The sequence below is a fragment of the Enoplosus armatus genome, chromosome 4 (assembly GCF_043641665.1).
Source record: "Enoplosus armatus isolate fEnoArm2 chromosome 4, fEnoArm2.hap1, whole genome shotgun sequence".
In the NCBI taxonomy this organism is placed as follows: Eukaryota; Metazoa; Chordata; class Actinopteri; order Centrarchiformes; family Enoplosidae; genus Enoplosus; species Enoplosus armatus.
The window spans coordinates 27496418-27517835 of record NC_092183.1 but is presented as its reverse complement, the minus strand read 5'-3'; the positions used below and the strand labels follow the sequence as shown (position 1 = coordinate 27517835).

The window sequence follows — 21418 nt, the reverse complement described above, 5'->3', positions numbered from 1 at the left end:
TGCTAGCGCTAGCTGCTGGTCTAAGATCTAAATTCAGGAATCATCTGGTTTCGTTGTAGCTTCACTGCGAGGACACACTGGGTGCTAAGCTAGCTGTCTGGTCTGTAAATCCCTCCAATCTGTAGTTTGGCTTCTTTTCAAACCGCAACGTCTCCTTTTCTATTTCTATGTGTGTAAAATATAAAACAATTTCGACTCTTTGACTCTGTCTTCATTGTCTGGCACAAATCTCGCAAAAATGGAGGCGCATCATCACTGTTATCTGTTTTACTGAACACATAATATTATAATGGTACAACACTGAGGACACTGTGGCTTGAAACTGAAAATCTCCAATTTAGAAAGCTGCCCGAACATTACAGAGAGCCATGAATTCTTCAGCATCAGGACAAACTCATGAAACTGCAGACGACAGCCTGTAAAAACATGCTGCACGTTTCATGGGGCGAAAACGGGAGCAGGCTGACACGTAGATGGAAAGTCAAGGAGCCGCCGCGCTCTGCTGTGGTTACCTAAAGCAGAGGGAACCTCCAGCCCAGCAGACTGAAAATTCAAGGTTAACTTGAGGGCTGGAAGTTATATTATTAACCTGTGGCCGTTTGACTGCAAGCTTCCTCATGTAAGCAGGATCTCGACCCCTCAGCAGCCGCTCACACATTACGACATCTTTGTGGAATGCGCCGACGTCGGATATACAGGAGTCAGGTTGGGTTTCAACGCGTAAGGGCCTGTGATGTCAAGCGTATGATCCACACAGTGGAAGACATACGACTCAAACATTAAATGTTCACATTCATGCAACATCTTAACAGTACGAGCAGTCCTGGAACTAGAACGTGGAAGTTCTAGTGCTAGCACCTGAAGGCAGCACAGAGGGTGGTAAAAGGTTAAAAAAAAATACAGAACATACAATATTAAGCTAATTTTGGTCAGGGCCCTGGTGAGCTCACTAAGCTTTAAACATTGAGTGTCAACTTGAGGTTGGGAAAGTAACCCACCACGTAGTGAAATGCACACAAAAGCTCCAGGTTCTTGCAGAGGGATATGTATAAGAAATCCAAATATAGTTCAAGGTGCATAGTCTTAAAGCTGCACTAATCAATATTTTTTTATATTAACAATGCATCAGAGGACTATGAGTACTGTGTGAGGTCTCAGCTCTATGAAGCATTTTAACGTCTTTCAGCTCATTGGTTTGGTTTTATGGCCCGTTATTTTATTGTTCACATTTTAATAGCATTTAGTGCCAATGTGCCAGGCTGTACTGTAACTGAACAGAGGCCGTGAATAATATCTCATAATCATAGGTAAAGTGTATAAACAAAAAATATCCATGGATAAGAAAAGCAGGAGCCAGAAGAAAAAAACGAAATGGCCAGTTGAAATCCTGATTCGGGAACAGCCCTAGTTTTTGCATCCATGACAGGCACAGAGGGTGACTGGTTAACATGTAATTACCAATTTGAGGGTGTGTTAAACAAATAGGGGGAAACAGATCAGAGTTGACTATCTGTCAACTCCCCCAGAGGCAGATTAGCCAACAAAACACTGATTCACAGCATTCAGTTGGCGGGCCACATCGTTCCAAAATACCGTGAATGTACATGTATAGGTGGCGCCTCGATCGATGGATCAAACCTTAAATCCCCTTCTGCTCTTTGAGCTCCCCAGGACCACACATACAGCAGTGGAATACTCACTTGTAGACTCTGGCATTGTACTTCCTCTCCCCAGGGAAGCCAAACATGCCACAGATGACTCGGCTGGAAAGCTGGGTCCACTCGCTGTTACAGATCTGCTTCCATTTGCCGCCATCCTTGACCTCCACGTAGCCCTCGGTCACGGGGATCCGCTTACGGTACGATGACAGGATGGCTCGTATGCGCACGTCCTCCACTTGAATGTCAAGGTTCTGTGGATCAGAGATTGAGAAATATATCAGTTTTGCACAGGGGCTAAAGAGAGTGTTTTCAGTTTCTGGCTAGACAGACCTCCGCAATCTGATGTAAACAGGTTATACATATACAGCATTTCCTGTTACATAACATGCAATCAAAGCTACCCCCCAGTCCAGACTGCAACCACAGCTGCTCAGCTCTGTGTGCGCTCCTTGTAAATCTTCCCCAGGTTGCTCAAACCTTTTACTGTTTTTTTGTTACAGTAAATCACCTTATTAATGCTAAACACTGTGACCGGCTGCCCTGCGACTGGTTGTGCCTTTGAAAGCCAAAGGTATCAGAGGGTTTCCATGGTAACATGTGCAACGCTTTTTAGTGTGCCGCTGTACAGCAGCCAGTAAAAGGAAAAATGCACAAACACAGCATTGTGAGTACACATGCAGTGGGAGGCAATTAAGAAGCTGCCTTTCCTTTCCAGACGCCGCACGTCTACATCATCATCGACCACAGGCTGGAGCAGCACAGGCCTTGGACAGTCCCATACTACATAGACAGAACACCACAAGTCATTCTGTGTTGGTGCCCTTAAAGGTTTTACTTTGGCGAGCCCTGCTGCACGACTTCCCCTTTGAGGAATGATAATGCCAGAACCCTCCATATGTTCCTATAGTGGGTTCCCTCTGGTGCACCCTGCTGCACATTCACAACGCTAAGTGATGAACGATGACTTCCTTAAAGCCACTGTGTGTAGAATCTTTATGTGATTTTGGCATCTTTCTAACTATTTTGATATATATTTTTGTTGGTAGTAAATGGAAAAAATAGTGCAGGTTAAATGTCCATGCTTGTCTTTGACTTTTTGGATACTACCACTGGGGGGCGCCAACATCTGAAATGATCACATTCTAATCTAATTAAAGGTGGGCTTGACAACATTTCTATTAACAATGGATCAAATTAATAATGAATAAATATGAATTGGCTCGTAGTGTCCAACCCACAGAGAATCGTCCCCCGACGCTGCGGTTCCCCTCGGTTCTAGTGGGCTTTTTTTTTTTTTTTTTTTGCATCTTTCAGCTCAGTTTTGTTTTTATGGCCCACAACTTTACTGTTGGGTTCACTCTTACTGCTGTTATTATTCCTGTTTCCAGCAAATAAAGCGCTCTGATAACTGTGCACTGCACCAAACAGCAGACAGAAAACTGGAAATGGATTGATTGATCGACAAAGTTCATAACCAGACGGTAGACGTGGTGAATAGAGTTTGGAGTTGGTTGAGATGAAGAAAAGAGTTACAAAGAGAGCGAGTATTGAGCTTACATTGGTAACAGTGGTAATGTTGTTCTGTGTCTGCTAGATGTGTATATAGGCGACTGTTTGCTAACACATTCGCCATAACAACTCCATAAAGTGATATTATCTCAGTGCTCTGTTTACAGCTTCTTCTGCTGTCGCTAAGTGGCCGATAGTTTTATTTCATTAAAGCTCCTTTAATCGCACAAAATCTTCCATCATGCACCCCCCTCCAAATCTACATTAGTTGCATTTTACTTTGCGTAAATTTTACACATCTATTTTAGAAAAAGTTCAAGAGCCAGCTACATGTGTATGGCGTAAGTTGTAGTACTTTCGTAAGTTCGTATAAGTTTACATTTGGTACAAATGGTCAGGGCTTACAGTGAATTATAAGCATGTGCTTAAATGTTAGCATGGTGTCACCCAACATGGTCCCTGCTCAAGTGGGTCCCTGTCTCATCTTTCACTTTCACTATAGTAAATCTGTATAAAATGTTAGCATGTGTTTTTTTTTAAATCTTAGTTGGTAACTGTGATAGACCAATCGAGAGTGCTTGACTAATGATTGACTTCCTCAGTTAAAGGCCTGTAAGCTCGCAGGCAGTGTGAGGCTGCCTTTCCTCTCGGGACCTTTTTGCAGGGATTAAATAAACATTTTCCTCTCCCATAGACCAAACCAGCATTCTTGTGCTACGTGACAGTGCAGGCTGAGAGGAGGGAGCTCCGTCTGGCCAGGGCGGAGGGGGGTGGAGGGTGTATGTTGCTGCGCTCAACAGATGGGCTGGTACAGATTCCTCTCATATACAGCCAAGACGAACCTAGACATCGAATAATGAGAAAGGAGGGTTTCCCAAATTGGCAGATGCCGCCAGAGTCAAAATTACAAATCTTCCAGTCTATTTTCTATTTTCTCCCAAAGTTAACCACATTCATAGTCAGAGGCAACGAGGTCTGGACTGCAGAGGATACCAAACTGTATGAAGGCTGAACTCATGGAACGTGATAATGACCGGAAATGCAGTGATGGTGACCTTGTCTGGATCTACTGGATATACAGTACATGACTTGGTGGCAGACATGCAAAAAAAAAAAAAAAAAACAGCCAAACGTTGTGAGTCAGGTTAGCAAGGAAACCCAGACTGTTTAAACATTTAACCAAACAGGACGTTGGGGTACTGACAAAGATTGCTACGGACATGCTTGTACTCAAATATCAAGATGTGAATGTCTGATAAACGCAGAAACATAATACTCTCTCATTTGACCCCAAGTCTTGGGGTGACAACATGCCAAACCTTTATTGGTACGTATAACTCATATAAGAGTCTGAAAAAACAGCTATTTGTTTGGAGGTCAAAGACCCAACTTGTTCCTTGGTGGGTTCACGTTAATTCATTTCCTGTTTATCAGATGGTCCTTACGTGTCAAACAGCCATTTGACTGCAGAAAAAGAAGATATTTCTGACATGTGCGTCTTGTTTCGGCACACTCTGGGGAAAGTGGTGGGAGGGGGGGCTTTCCTGAGTCTTTGCTTGTCCAGGAGGAAAAGTGGCACAGATGGAAAAGCCATTAGTGGGATGAGTTGTACGGGTTGGGTGAAGGGGCCTCAATCTGTTGCAACTCAGCTCTGATTCTCAGAGGCTACTTCGAGGTTGGAACACACATTTTTCTATCTCAAAAGCTCCTTTATTGCTTTTCAGCCTTCGATTTGGAAATACCATCACACTCTGGTCATGAAATCTCCGTCACTTCACTTTACCGGACTTACATATGCATGGGAAGGAAGTCACAGGTACAAGCGGCAAACCATTCTTTCCTAAAACACTGCAGCTGTCATGTAACATCAAATTAGTTGAGCAGTTGGGCTAAACTGGCTAAAAGATGCTAAATCACTCCATGGAGCTGAGGGGCTATATTGTTAACAAAACAAATATTGGTTCATTCATAATCTTTGTGTGTGCATACTAAATAATTATCCAGCAGTGATCAGAAGATGGCAGCTGTAAAGAACCACATGAGAATATTTTGCATTGAATGCAATTTGCTGAGATCACGCGTAAATGAGTCTCAGCATCCAGACTTTATTTGACCAAAAACATGTTGCCATGACTTACGGCTGCAACAGGCACTTACTGAAGTGATTTAATGCCAGCTTGTCTGAGAACCACAGGACATAAATACAAAGACAACTACAGCTGGGGAACAAGCTATGAATCACATCAAAGCAGGAGAGTTGTCGCTATTTCTTAAGGCGGCCACAGACTGAAGTAATCCTTCATTAAAGAGTAAAAACAAATGAATCAATCAATCAAACATCGTTAAATTGATGAACCTACACAGTAATCATTCCCCTATTCTCTCCCTGCAAATACACACTTTCATTTTAAGTTTTTAATTTCAGCAGGTCGACACTTTGTTAATATTTCCACGATTGATGATTGGAGTTTTGGGGAATAACTTGCAACACGTACTGTATGTTAAAAACCAACTAACCCTCATAACATCGTAGGCAATATGAACGAGAGAAAGGTCCTACAGTAGGTGGCCCATCTGTCCCTGTGGAACGCAAGGGCAGCATGGAGGGCAGATGGTTAAAGAGACCATCTCTACATGTATACTATCCACAAAGGTTTGGGGTGATTGGCCCATTGGTTAAGTTACCTGTCATGAACAATTACAGGAAAGCGTCTCTTTGAATTTTCCCTTTATTTCCCAAGATTCTCTTGACAACAAGCCTGAAACAACAAACATGCCTCCTGGCGAGGTTTTTTGGCATGCTAAAACATAGTGTTACAGTAGTACCATAGTACCATAACGTCAGCAAAGTTTGTGAGTTTGTGAAGCTTGTTACGAAGCAATAGCTACCAAAGGCTTGCTAACATTAGCTAACATTAGCCACCACAAGCTGCTGGTCGTACTAGACCAAGTAGCAGCAAAAGTGTGCTATGTATTGGGTTCAGAATTGGGTCAGATTTTTGAAGTAATCACTCTTTTTTTCCATAATGGCCATCAAGTGATGCCTTCCAAGCACAACTTCACTGTTGTGCTAGACAATATCTATTTTTTAGTTTGCCAAATGACTGTCAACACTAAGAGTTATGTTGCAAGAATATTCAACTGAGGCTGATCTTTTGGACCACTATTTAGACTTCCTCTCAGTTGGAATGACAACATGTCTCAGATCAGGAACCTGTTTCTGTTAAAAGAAACCCTTTTCAAGTGTTCTCATACTGTTGTTATGCAAAGGGTTTCAAAATGGCAACCCTGAAGGGCAGGTTCTTTCTAGCTACACTGGACGAGGGGAAGTCCCTGAAAAAGGGGGGACTGCCAAAAGACCAAAAGCCCATCAAATATCAGTCCTGGTCTTTCTCACTCCTTACAAGTCACTCTGGACACAAACCACGGTTATGCACTTTTGTTTCGGTTACCTTATCTTGCCCACAGTCGTCTGTAACTACTGGAAGACGAGTGAACCCAGAATACGCCTTCGTTTTTGGTTACACAGTATATAACTCCTCTACAGTCCACAGCGCAGTAAAGACTACATTTGCCAGCAAAAATAAAGTGCAAGGAGCTTAGGAACATATGGTTCCAATAGAGGAACAGCAACTCTGTGCCAGCAGAAATCACCTCACATCCACAGACAGCATACCAAGACACTGGGTTCATATACAATGAGGTGTTTAGTCGCAGGCCTCTTTCTAAGAAACTGAATGACCATGCAGTGGTTTTCAGGTACGCCTACTGCCAACGAGTCCCTATCTGACCGATCCGGACTTCAAGAAATGAAAACACGTCTAATTAATATCCAGACTTTCTTGAGAACTGATTATTCCGCCAGCTGCGACACAAATTAAGGATTATGCATTTGCGGAGATGGTGTTTACAGAATGCGGAGGACGCTGTGTCGCAGCGTGCGGTTCCTCCTTCAAAATCCATCAAAAGAGCTTTTGTTAACAAACTGAAAGCAGATGTTCCACAGCGTCGTGACAAACCCCGAACTGGGGCGTAAATTACAAGGACAATGATTGAATGGAAATGAACTGCTTTTATATGGCATTAAAGCTGAAGTGACATTAAAACATGTGGAAAATAAAGACGCACTTGGGAGTGATTTCAGGGTACAAGGACCTGGCTTTTAGTCTCATTTTGTATTTCAAAGTTCTTGGCATTGCAAAGTAAATCATTATTGTAGCTGACAAACCTACTAAATACACAACAGCTGTTCAGACAGATGTCCAAATATTCAGAAATGAATCGACACTGCGGCTGTGTTTTTTTCTGTATGTACAGGTATGGCAGGATAGATAAGCGATCTGTATGTGGAAGGTTTTCTGCCCAAACACAAAACCTTTGTGTGCACACAGGTGGCACTGAGGTATGAAAGCAGGGTTCCATTTGCCAAAAAAAAAACCCTGCATACACAAAGAGCAGTTATTTGTATCACTGTGGTTGTATTTGTCCTTTCCAATGTAAATCTTGACATTTGTAAACAGATCTTATCATGCAGTATCTGAAAAATGACCAATTGTCGCCTGAATCACTTTTGTAGACAGGTCCAGTGAGGTTAAAAAATCTCAACGTGGGAGTGATCACCATGTTCACCATCTTAGTTTAGCTCTTTAGCTTGCTAATATTTGCTAATATTAGCAGCTTTGCAGGTATTTAGTATTTGACAAATTGTAACTGAAAGGTCAGGTATCGTATAACTTGTTACAGTTCATCCCGAGGGGGACTTGAATGTCTATTCCAAATTTCACGGCAAAATCGAAACATTATACTCAAAAACCACAAATGTCAATTTCATGGTGGCACTAGAGGAAAAGTCAAGTCGTCTCGGGGTGTTTGTACAAAATGTCACTGCAAACCATACAACAGCTGTTGAGATATTTCCGTCTGGACCAGAGTGATGGACCAACTGACATGCTAGCGGCTAATAAAAAATCCCAACTCAAGGTCCACTTATTAGCTTTTTTCCAGAACTTGTGACCGGAGTTCAGTTCTCTGGTTTGTCCGGTCTTCATGATGACTGTGCGTCATGTTTGAAAGCTCCATAAAAAGCTAGTAGGTGGACCTTGAGTCAGGATTGCTTTGTCAAACAGCAGTAAACTTTGATGCGTGACCGTTAAGCCACCATGGACGAGAAGTCCTCAAAGTGCAATGAAAATGAAATGATAACAGCTACTGAGCTCACAGGTCAACAACGCCATTCACTGATGAAGACCTTGTGACAGGTTGAAGGCTCCATGAAAAGCCAGTAACTGGACCTTCAGTTGGGAATGAGTCATCAAAGGACTATTTCAAGGCCAAGATTGAACTTTTCTGCTTGGTTTTAAATGTGAAGTGTATACACTGGCCGGATAACAAGTGCACACATGGGACACATGTTACACGATGTGACAGAGAAAAGAAAAGACGAAGAACAGCTGTGGAGAGGAGCCAAAGAGAAAACTAGCAGACAAATGACCACGCCGCATTCCTCTTCAACAACACAGCCGATTAAATGTGACAAATCTGTTCTGCAGATGACTAGGAAAGCATAAAAAAATCAAAGGCATTTTATCCCTTTGACATGATGGATGCATGTTTGTCAGCCTCAGAGAACAGTTTGGATTCTTTCTGCCCGGACACAGTCAAAAGTCCTAGAAGACCCAGCTCTGCCCCGGAGTGTGATCAGATCCTTCACGCTGATGTCACGTGGACAGCTTCATTTTAGAGTCTCCAGAGGCTAAACATGCAGCCCGCGTTGCACCGTGGGAATGTGATGCCTCGGGAGCTTTTACATAGCTGCAGAAACATCTACCAGCTATGTGAAAAATAACGAAGCCATTTTGAGATTGTGACACGCAGGGCAGCCATGTGTTAATCCAAGTTCATAGTGCGAACGTGCCGAAGAGGCTGACGAGGCAATTTCTGGCGGTTTACAGGGAGGTTTACAGGGAGGAAAGTGGAAGATTTGACATCAAGGCCTCAGAGGGGAAAAAATGACTAAAGAGAGGAAAATGGGAGTTGTAAACTCTGCTTGGGGTGACTTCATGACTGCTTGTAATGTACTTATGGGAGAGGGAGCAGCGGGGGGGGGGGGGGGGGGGGGGGGGGCAGCAAAAGAAAAAAAGCAGAATAAAATGCAAACAGAGAGGAGAGCTTTGGTTCTATTAATCTCCCACAGTCAGGTTTCATCGCTACCTGTTCTGGCATGACACCCACAGAAGATTTGTCGGAACAAGAGAGCCGACTGAAGAGATAAACTGAGCAAGGCAGCATGGGATGTGGCCTACAGGCATCTGTTATCACGAGATCTTCTTCCACTGTCCAGAACGTTCATGGTGAGCTACGCTTACATGTTGTGCGGGCTTTCAGTGAAGGTTTAGAAAATCAGATAACAATAATGTACGGCTATGAGCGCACAGTAATAACTGAAGGCGACTAACGATTGTTTCCATCATCAATTAATCTGCTACTACTCACCTGGACAATAAGAGGGCACAGTTTAGGGAGAATGGGATTGTGAAAAGTGACTGAGACACGTTCCCCCAGTGGAAATGCCTTTACAAAGCAGACCAGACCAGTTTGTGAGGCAAGATTGCACAAGCTTTTCTAAAGCTTTTGATGACTTTTAATTGAGGACGTTTGCACCAAAAACGATCACAATACTCCGCCCTAATTACATCTCTCCAGTTTTTCTTCACTGCTGACAGACGTTTCTGTAGTGCCCCATTGTGCAGCCAGTCTCCACATCAGCTGGCATTGCCCCATAAAGTCAAATGAGAATATTCCTCTTTCATTGGCTGCCCCTCAGAGGCTTCTTACTGCTGTTTTTGTCCCTTTCTGAGTGTTGACTTGAATTAATCAGGCTGAGAAATGTGACTGCGTCCCTGTTCATATCATTTGGATAAATGAGGCAGCCTGTTGGACCTGGCGTGGAAGTGGGCACAGCCAAACATCACATTTCATAAACCCTGGAATTTCTTCATGTTGATATTGGTTTGAAATGGAATGCAATGCATGCGTGTGCTCGCGGGTCAGACATCAGTGACTCTCAGCAGCCACTTCTGCACGAGTTGGAAATGTTGCGGCGAGGCAGCAGACTTCCTCAGAGCACGACAGGAATATATAAACATGGGGTGTCAGTCTGTGTTGTGTGACTGTACAGCTGACTGAGACACAATGCTAAATATGCAGTCACTGGAGGAGTCCGGTGCAAACCCTGCAATGATCTCCGCTGGCCACCAAAGGGCAATTTCACGGAACAAGTTTTCAAGTTGCGCCAAAAAAGCCGGCAACGCTCGAAATGCAACGCTTTTACTTCAACAATATGGGAAGACAAAGCAGTCTCAGAGAGGAATCTGAGCGCAGATGTCAAAGGTCAGCGACACGCGCATGCGAGGCTTCGTGTTTCACCTCCCTCTTAGCTCACTCTCTGGGTATTTCCTGTGCGGCTGACTGGCTGGCCGTTGTGCTGAGGTTACCAACACCTGAGAAGGCAGCGGTGCCTCCTCGCGCAGGCTCCTAAGCACCCTGAAAGCCTACTAATTATGCCACACCACAAAACCCCCAGCGACATGTCGTCATGGCTGAAAGTGCCTGGGTGAGTCGCCAGATTACCACTTCCAGATGATATGGTCGGGCCCGGCTGTGTGGCATGCGAGGGGAGCCCGCGTGACTTCTTTTAGTGAATGGAAAAGCTGACTCTTTTTTTTTTTGTTTTCAGCGACTATCTCAGGTTGAGTCCAGACGTCTAGACCTCTCCAGCCGTGCTCTCTGGAGATTCATAATCTTTACAGTTTGTCTCTGTAATCGCAGGAAGTCAGCTAGATATATCCGTTCCCACAATGCAGCTTTAAAAAGGGGAGCTCCACTGATGTTACACATGGAGGTCTGTGTACAGGTCTACTGCTGTACTATGTGAAAAAAATGTATTAAATCTGTTGTGGCTCCAGAGGGAGCTGTGTGAAGCCTGATAAATGTCCTCAAGTCATGTGTGGAGGAAGAAAGACGTGAGCTCACCAAACCTCTGAAGCCCGCTCCTCAACTCTGCTTGAGGCTAGCGGCTCCAGCCTTATATTAGCCGCTGCTAGCAGAGCACACCCGAAACCTCCCACCAAACTGTCGGCGATTCAGTTACATTGTGGGCAATGTATGCGCCAGGATTTGACATAGAGGACGAGGAATGCATGTAATAAAAAAAGACGGCATCACTGGTTCTGCTGCAGCCGCTGTGAGTCAATGTTACAGGAGTGCAATGCGAAATCGGCACAGTACTCTTTTAAAGCACTGGGTAGATCCAAACTTTAGACCTGCAATAACTGATATTTTTTTGGCCACTTTGGGCCAGCGGAAACAAGTTGTGAACACAACATATATACATATCATCACCTTTTAAGATGAACATGTGAGCTAACAGTCACTTATTTACACATCCAGTAGTTACAGAGCAACATTATTCTCTCTCTTTTAGCTCTGTTTTTGGCTCTTCAGCTGCTGAATGCTCCACTGTGTTCACGTTGCGAGCCGGACAGCTAAGCAGTGAGCTGAAACTCACTATAAAGCTCCGTTAAGGCGAGTTGAGCTGCAGGGGTGATGATTCTATGTAGGTTCATCACTATGAGCGACCCCTTTCACACTGTTTTCACACTGTCATTATGAAATATGTGCTTTAACAAACTCTACAGTCAGAGGGAGGACATCTGACAAGCTCAGGGAGTCCGTGAATAGCTTTTCAATTCAAGCCAACCATAACAAGCCCTAAATCCTGCCAGTTGCTTTTGGAAAAGAAAAAAAAAGCTCTGCTGAGCTGTCCACACATGTCTTTGAGGGCATTATGAAAAATGCTATATTAGTTTCTAAACTCTCCAAAGAGGCAGGGGAGTGGGACAGAACGAGAGAGCGGGGCAGAGAGTTAGCTCTGGTCTGCAGTTTGCTCATAACATTGGTATGTGGATTCATGAGGCCTGCACACTGAGCAGAGAGATAACCCTCTGCCTGTGGTGGCAATTAGCTCGGAGCTCATTGGCCGGCCCAGACAGCGACGCTCGGCGGAGCCTTTCAAACGTCCGGCCAGACAACTCTGACAGTTATGACTGCAACACCTAACAATTACCAGTTTAACTCCACTTTCACTGACACACTTTCACTGCAGGCTATTTAGAGAGGACTGTTATTAAAACAGAGAGCCAGGACGGTTTATTGACTTTAAGTGTACAGAGCTGTTTCCAGCCAATAACCAGGAAAGATTTATGATTTAAAGCGGCACTGGGAGTACTATTAAGACTGTGACAACAATTGTGTAATGTTTTTTTGTGACTCTGGAGGAGCTTTGTCAAGTCTGAAAGAAAAACTCCAGTGATGTCATCAGGCTTATCTCACCCTGGAGCCTACAAATGCTTATAGAAAGCCTGCGCTACAAACAAGCACCTACCTCCGGGTCTAAGGAGTGAAGCCAATACGGAGGTGCCTTAAACCTGCGTTCTTTCTAATGGCCAGCAGGGCGACTCCACTGGTTGCAAAGAGAAGTCCGATTGTGTAGAAGTCTATGAGAAAGGGACCCTACTTCTCACTTGATTTATTACCTCAGTAAACATTTTCCTCATGAGTTCATGGTCTCAGTCGTTAGTTTCAAGTCTTCTTCAATACAATATGATGTTGATTTTGTAAATTATGGTCCCATTTAGAGTAAAATAGACAAGATAGCAGGGTATGCTTCAGGGCGTGGCTACCTTGTGTTGCTACCATGGCAACCTGTCAATCAGGATAGAGGCGTTTGGTTGTACAAAAAGACACTCTAAGGAGTCGGCCGTTCATTTTTTCCAGTAAGTACGGTAGTCCGCAAACAAAGTTGCATCATGGGAAATGTAGGATCCAGCAGTTTTGGATTTCTGGATCGATCTGTTTTTTTTTTTTTCACATTATAAAATGCTGAGAAGAATTCTCTAATAAATTATGAAGTTGATGAGAAAATGTATTATGTAGGTGTTAAGGCCCTAACAGCAAAATAAAGTTCTAATATCCATCACTGATAACAGCCTGTGAGAGAAAACTTTCTTAATGAATAGCTGTGATACCTTGTGCACACCAGGCCAAATATGGCATGAGCATTGGGACTTTTTCCACAACGGTTCAATATGACCATAACTAAGGTCTTTGTACAGTAATCGACGCCTATGTCTGAATGACAAAACATCATGACTTTAACAGACAGATGAAGGCAGTGATCTCACCGAACAAGGTTATTTTAAGCGGTGTTTATACAATAGGACTAAAAGCCCAGCTGTCAGCGTGCATCTAGCAAAGTGTCAGCAAACAAATGTCCTTTGGGCAGACAGTAAAAAAAAAAAAGATGTCATGACAAAAGGCCTACAAAGCCTTTTGGGCAAAACAAGTGCTTGATGGAGTGCGCAAGGTTTCAGACACTGCAGGCTCACCTCTACGTGGTTGGGCAGGGTGTTGACAAACTTAAATCCCGGGATCCTCTTGTCGCTGCACACCACGCCTACGTCTTCACTGTGTTTGCAGTCGGAGACACCAATCCCGTTGGAGGGACACAGCGCCAAGGTCTTCTCTTTGCCAGTGCAGTGGAGATTGTCGAACCAGATGGGTCCTGACGAGACAATAGAGAAATTCATCAGAGCTTCCATGGGGAGAATTTTGTTTCCCTTTAGTAGTGGAAACAACAAAGGGGAAATGGATCTCTTTGGAAGGCTGAGCTAGTTTTCTAACCCCTCCAATGAATAATAGTCATGAATTGAAAGGTCATGCACAGGGGTTACATCACTATACCGCATGTTCAGCAGTGCTTTACTGTACCTACCTTCTCCTTTTCCATATTTCGAGGATGGCGACCATGAGACGGCTTCCAGGTAGCCCAGCTCCCTGCACACCACCTGAGCGGCGTGGATAGTGAAGTCGTCATCACAGACGGTGCCCCACTCGCTGTTGTAGAAAACCTCCACGCGGCCTTCGTTGTGTTTCCTCTTATCCCCTGCCAATCGGAGCTGAATCCTGGGCGTGTCTGGCGTCAGCTGCGGGGCGGTGTACTGTTCCTGCTCGGGGTCGGGGTAGCCCGGTGGGTATCCGAGGTGTTCATGCTGGGCAAGGGCCAGCTGTAGTAGCACTAACAGGATGGCAGCGCGGCAGGGCAGGCGCTGGGTGGGCAGCATTTTGGTTGGAACTGATGAAAAGACAGAAAAGAGAGGAGCACTCATTAAAATTCTTCAGGTGGTTCTTCACGCTGGTACTTGCTGTTTATAAGAGAGGAATCAGACTGAACAACAAGTATGGGAGGGGACATTAAAGGGGCACTGAGAACCCCTAATGATGTCATCTGGGTAATCTTCATCTGGGCTTGAAGACTGCAAATTTGTAACAGAAAGCTTGTGGCACAAGTTTGGGAGTGGTCATTTATCAGGCATGGAGACAAAAATACACCATCAGTTTGCATTATGGGACGTGTAGGAGTTAGTGTTTTTGACACTTGACCCACACTTTCGATTAAAAGTCTCGATATCTCTGCCTCTGCAGCTTTGATTTTTACCATTCCTTTTTAGATCTGTCTCTTGTGAGTCCCACTAAACGTATGAAAGTACAATTCTAAATTGTCAAAATGGCCCTTTAAAGAGCCATCAATGATGCGACCCCGCAGTTCCCCTTAGCGTTTTAGCATCTTTCAGCTCATTGTTTTGGTTTTGGAGCCCACAAATGTACTGTTTTGGTTTCCCCCTCTCGGCCCTCATCAACGTCATTTCCAGCTACAGCAGGCAGCTGTTTTTAATGAAAAGGCTCTGATAAACCCACTGCATGCTTCCTGCCCAGCATCAAACAGCAGACGTAGTTTAGCGGCTAGCTGGGGAACATAGTAGAGCATTTGTAATATATCAATAGATGATATCCATTCATCAATCCATTCTCTGTAACCACTTATCCTGTGCAGGGTCGGGGGGGGGGGGGGGGGGGGTCAACAGATGATATAAATAAGCCAAATATTAATTTATGTGAAACAGTTGCGCAATTATTAAAAAACTGTAGTTTTCTTCGGGTTAAGTTTGGAAAATGATTCCAAGAAAAGTTGGACTCAAGCCTGAAACAGACACCTGCAGGGCGATGTAATGCCAAACTCCCATAGGAAAACACTGATATATGGCTGGGCCTCGGCTTCTACCCTACCTATAAGGAGAAAGAATAAATCACAAATCCGAGTCAAAGCCTGATGTAACCAAGAGTTCATGATCGGACAAAAATGCGACTCAAAACACGCACACAACTGAAAATCACCCGCTGACTCATCAACAGCTGTGTTTCCACGACCCATTAAATGTTAAAACCTCGAAAATCGTGTGCTTTTTGTGTTGAAAACATCTGGCAGGAGACGGATGATCCTTCAACTGCAGGGTTTCTACTTTCCTCATTGTAACGTGGCAGTGGTTACACAAGCTAGAAACAACACGCACATTACAGAATGAACAGATGGAATGAAGCCCGCAGCCTCTGGGTCTGCTTACAATGCGTCCGTCCAAACAGCCATGTTGTCATGAGAAAAACATGGCACGTACACACAGAACTATGTAACTATGTTGGTTCAAGTAAGGCAACACATTTACGTTTACATTGCCAGACCTGCTCGTTTCTGAACGCATTTCGAGCTCAAAAACACAAATGACCTCTTTCATAACATCTCTACAAACGTTCAGGGAGGATGAGGACTGGATGAGGCTGCAGCCATTTAGCAGCGTCTTGTCAAACAGAGCAATGTAAGCAGTATGTTCTGGCTGCCCTTTTCTTTAAGCACAGAGCAAAATACCAAGAGACCATGAAATCTGAGACCTCTGCTGCCTTTTGCTACTGAAACACTGACAGATGTTTCTGGACTAAAGAAAGCAAGCTCGTAAAGGATGTCTTCAAACCAACACTACATAGACAAACCCCTCTTTAAAACCGCTTATTGTCAGCGTTATCATGCTGTAAGGGTGGTCAGGAGGGCTTATATATACATGTGTATGCTTTCACCGTCATGGCAGCCAGACACACGGGTCCCACCTGCTGCTGGAGGGGATCTATGCTTTGGCAGAAAAGGTCAAAATGTCACTTTATAAGAATGTCAACTGCTCCTCTCGCGCCCTTTTCTGAAGCGCCTGGCAGGAGAGCTTCGCTGGCCGGCAGACACAGAGGAAAAGGGCTGGACTGTGACATTTTCTCTTTGTCCTCCAACACCTTTTCCAAAGCCATTCTGATCAGTACAAGAAAAACACAGGGCCTGATTCATATGAGGAGGTATCGTAGGTAAACATCAAGGGCTGCAACTAGTGATTATTTTCATTATCGATTAACCTATTGGTCATTTTTCAGAAAACACTGGGGGGAAAAAAGCTCATTACAAGCTGAGAGAGGCCAAGGTGATGCCTTCAAATCGGTTATTTTGTCTGACCAACAACCGACAAACAAAATCTATTCAAATGTCAAAAAGATGTATGCATTATGTAATTCCAGCACGTTTGACCAAGTCCTTAAAAACTCCCTAATACTAAGACAGATTTTTAGAAAGACAGAGCAAACCGAGATGCAGCCACTGAAGAAGACCACAAACGCATCATCATCGCTGGCCATCACATAGACACAGAAAGTCTGAAAAACAAAGGCTGCAGCTTTCACTGTTCCATTCTCTAGTTGGACTTACGTTCCTTCTCGCGGCTGAGGACCGTCCCTCCTGAGGCTGCAGCAACAGACACAAGTCAGCCCGCTGTGTAGGCTTCAGACCGGAGCCCAGAGTCGGCCGCTTCTTCTTCTCCTCCTCCTCCTCCTCTCTTAAACTTTCACTCCTTCTGATGCGGCCGGTCTCAGGCTTTGGACCGGAGCAGCGGGGGCCCCGCCCACTGACGCCCACCTTGGCGATGACCTCACCGGAGATGGCCCGGGACGTGGAAAGTAGCGCGTCCGACCTGAACACGGATCTGATAGTTCTGCGAGGACAATGCTGCCTTCGGAGACTGTCGGGAAACAAACAGCTGTGAAAAGGGCCCGAAGTGCACGACCATGGAAAATAGGGGGAGTGGGGGAACATCTATATCCTGGTGATTCCAGTAGCCTATGCGCAGTATGATATGCATAAACCAATCCAGTTTGGGGGTCAAATATATTTGTTTGAGGAAATTCAAAAAAAGTAAGCGTGTCCCTTTACCTTCATTTACACACTACACTCGTTTTAAAAGGCCAATTTAGAGCAGCTATAATTCATTTGTAGCCTATATCAAAGTCGAGATGACATGAAAAATTCCCTCTTAACCCTTTTAGACCCCCCCCTCCCCCCCCATTCATACTGTGCACCTATCTAACAATATATGAAAAAAAAAAACAAAAAAAAACAAACAATCAATTTCTTTATATTCTTTTATCAAAATCCATTTTCTTCAATTTCAATTTTCTTCCTGTAAAACTAAATATGACGTTGATGTAAGAACTTGAACATCGTGATATCAGCTGATTGGTTTATGAGCTCTCCCTCCTGCCTGTCAGCGCATGCGGCTCTCTGCGCCATTACGCACGGAGCAGAGGCTGGAGCACGGAGCCCTTATTGTTTCATCTACTGTGTGTGTGTGTGTGTGTGTGTGTGTGTGTTATACCGGACGGACCAGGGTGAACAAATAGCAAAAAAAAAAAAAAAGTTAACGTTAGCAGAGATAGCAGAGACCAAAAAGACTTAAAAAAATATATGGGACTTTAATTCATCAGGTGGCCAAAAATGCAACTGGGAGTGAATGCCAAGATTGCTCCATATCCACTGGACGCATAAATAGACAGCCGTTTTCCAATTAGTTCGCCACAACAGCATAAAATATGAAAACGAATATAATGTCTTATGGTCGCAGCTTGTTTCTGCTGCCCCCAAGTGGCCAAAAAATCTGCGCACGCCACAGCTTAAATGTCTTTGATGAAGTTCAGCCCGACAGGCCTCAAATCAAACAAATGAACAAACAGTGTTAAAAGTCTATCACCACTTTTATGCTCCAAAGGAAAGTCTGTCAATAAGTTATGGTTTATTCCCACTTGTTTTCTTTTTTATTACAATGCTAAATGTAGCTAGCAGCACTAGCACGCTAAACGCTATACGTTCATTTCCTGTCCTTTCATAGAAGTATGATATAATCTCTGAGTCTTTTCAGCGATCATATATGTACGCCCCCCCCGGGATTTCTTTCCTCAATTTTGGACATATTAGAAAAACCTATTTTATAATTCTGCACAATAATTTCCTCGCTGGATTAATTATTATCTGTATATACCAAAACACATTTATCCTTAAAAAACTTTATCCTCATGGAAATAATCATCATCATCACTTCATCACTTGCATCAGAGTTGCAGTATTTCATACTAACCGTAAGGTACCATGCTTTCTTCAGTCTATGACGGTGGGTACGTGCAAAGAAAACGAAGCAGGAGTATGAATTTTTGTTCTCTTTAAAATGTCGCATCGCTCCCTCTAAACTCATTAGCGGTAAGACATTCTGAATATGCTTTGTTGGATTTGCAAGTGCTTTTGGCTGGAAGATGACAATTAAACTAATTGGAGCACGTTCTTATTTTGGCTTCTGTCTCGTTTCAGAACTGAGAGGCACAGAGCCGAGACCCACTTCTAACAAGTGTCCATCAGACACACATGTAGTTAACTGATATTTTAATTCATTTGTTACTGTTTATTACTTAACATGTGGCACAATACATTGGTAGATAGTAACATTAACAAAAAAAAAATCACCTTTACTCTCCATACTGTCTGTCTCGGTTATGTCACATCTCTGGGGGTTATACCACCCTCTCCAGTCATACATTTGTCTTCTACTATATTTCCAAAAGTACATGAAGGCAACTTTGTCCTGCCGTAGGAGGATTTCTGCCAGCCAATCTCTTCTCCATTTGGCACTCTTTGGAAGCAAATGTGTACACTGCATGTAGTTTAACACTGATTACAAGTATCCCTGAAGTGTTACTGGAGTGGACGCCACTCTGCTGCCACCTTGTGTAAAACCAGATGTGGCAAACTTTGTGGCACACTGGCCAAATAAAACAAATTCACTTAATGTTCCGCTTGATGTATGAAATGATGTGTTAGGCCGCCTTCTCTTCATCACAATATTAACAAGATGGATCATTAGTGACTCTGCGGTGCAGCTTTGGCAGTATATTGCTTTTTTGTGAACAGCAGGAAATGAGCGTGTGTTGGTGAGGATAGCTGTGGTTGTCTGAGGCAATACAGATCAAGGCTGCACTACTGCTGCGGTTCTGTTTTGGGTTTGTTGTGGGACTTCCCGAGCACTAGTCTCGCCTTTCAGAAGGCAGCTTTCTTCTTCATCTGCAGCTTTCATTGAGGTATTTGTGGCATCTGATGATCAGACTTTCACTCTCAGCCTTTGCTGCCATCAGTGGAGATGATGGCAGCAGTGGTTCACACAGCGCTGCCAGAGTTACATGAACTCTCTCCCCTCCTTCACTTCTGCACAGCCGAGTTGTCACAGAGCCCAGGGTGCGGCCTTCGCTGTCATCTTTCTCGTCAAGGGCAACATGCCACACAAATTGGCATCCTACCTTTGCTCTCAGTTTCACATTACACAGCCATTATAATCAGGCAACAAGCTAGGTTGCATCTTCCACATCCAGATGCATGGAGACAACCTGGACTAGAAACATGACTTGAAATGGGAATGACTGAATAAAAATATATATCCTGTATATAAACAGATTACTCATAGTTAAAGGATTGGACAATTTCGGGAAATATGCCTTTTCACTTTCAAGACTGAAAGCGGGAAAACAGCTGGCCTGGCACTGTCAAAAGCTAAACAGAAAGAGCCTCCCAGCACCGCTAAAGCGCACTAATTAACACATTACATCTCATTTGTTCAATCCGTACAATAACTACAAAAAAGTCTTGGTTACAGAGGAAGTTATGTGCCGGATGATTTCTTGGCCAGGAGCTGGAGTCTAAACCGGTGGCCGACACACGGTTCCAGGGAGTCACTACGCCAGGTTATAAACAGTCCACCACTGAAACACATCCATGTTCCCCTCAGGATGATTTGTAATAACTTTTCATCTTTGTCCAATACGTTGGTTTAGGACCACATACCTGCTAAACGAACGACATCCCCATCAGCCTCAGCTGTACTTTGTGCTTAGTACCAATTAGCAAATGTTAGCATGTTAGCACACTAAAATGAGATGGTGAACAAGGTAAATGTTACACCATTGTCATTGTGGGCGTGTTAGCATGCTGACGTTAGCATTTTGCTCGAAGCACCACTGTGACTAAGTGCAGCATCACAGGGTCGCGTCTAGACGTTAACCCTAGATTAGTGAAACTCTTGCACGCAGTTTGGTTGGTTGGTTAGGTTTCGGAAAAGATCATGGTTTGGGTTGAAATAATAAGTCAACTTTGACTTGTTTCTGTGTTGATGCTTGAAGGCGCACTATTTTTTACGCCAGAACCAGGCTAGCTGTTGACCCCTTTCCAGTCTTTAAATTAGGCTAAGCCAATCGGCTAATTGTTCGATATTTACCATACAGACACAAGAGCAAATAACTGCTCTTTTAGAAATTTACAGAATCGCCACGTTATGAATCATCCTCAAGTCCTTCAAGGTTACAACCAAGTACCTGACCTCCTCCAAGGCCTTCCACGATACCTTCCATTAGAATAGGAGCTCTGAATCTACACTCAGTGGTGTCCTGCTAGAACTCAAAAAAGATGGAGTCTGTCTAATGTTTGTGTCAGTGAGACGTCTGATGTGTTTCAGTGGTTTCACTCACACAGTTCCATGTTGAGCAATGTGGTGCACACAGACTTCCCCCCTGGGCTTTTCTCTACTTCTGTCTTTTGTGGCTTTGGCAAACAAAGTACTTCAGCAATGATTTGAACTGGACAGGCTGTCCAGAGTTTGCTGTCAGTTGTGGTGGACCAGGAAGTGTCTGGGAAGAGAATCGGCCTAATCACACCAGTGGCCACCTTCTATGTTCAGTCCTGTTATGTTTCGACCATAGAGCCAGCTCATCCCATAGTTGAGGGAGACATTGCAAGGAGCCTTGAGAGGATGTTGTCGGCAGTATCATTGTTTTGCCGTTCTTCTGCTCACAGCACTGAGTAAGAGAGATGTTTACTCAGACAGCCAGATTGTTGGCTTTCATTACAGTTTCGGGAAGATGAAAGCTGTTTCCATGGTTTCCCGGGAAGACCTAAATGA

General features: G+C 44.0%; 1 protein-coding gene across 1 annotated transcript in view; it reads right to left on the bottom strand.

Moving 5' to 3' along the window:
• loxl2b (lysyl oxidase-like 2b) overlaps positions 1–16926 on the bottom strand; it is a 28915-nt gene extending 11989 nt beyond the window's left edge. Inside the window, exons 1-4 of the mRNA XM_070903942.1 lie at positions 16861–16926; positions 14002–14361; positions 13616–13791; positions 1701–1912 (exon numbers count right to left, since the gene is read on the bottom strand). Coding sequence (XP_070760043.1) covers positions 1701–1912; positions 13616–13791; positions 14002–14350 — 737 coding nt within the window. The 5' untranslated portion in view covers positions 14351–14361; positions 16861–16926. The remainder of the gene's footprint in view (positions 1–1700; positions 1913–13615; positions 13792–14001; positions 14362–16860) is intronic.
• Between the last annotated feature and the right edge of the window lie 4492 nt (positions 16927–21418).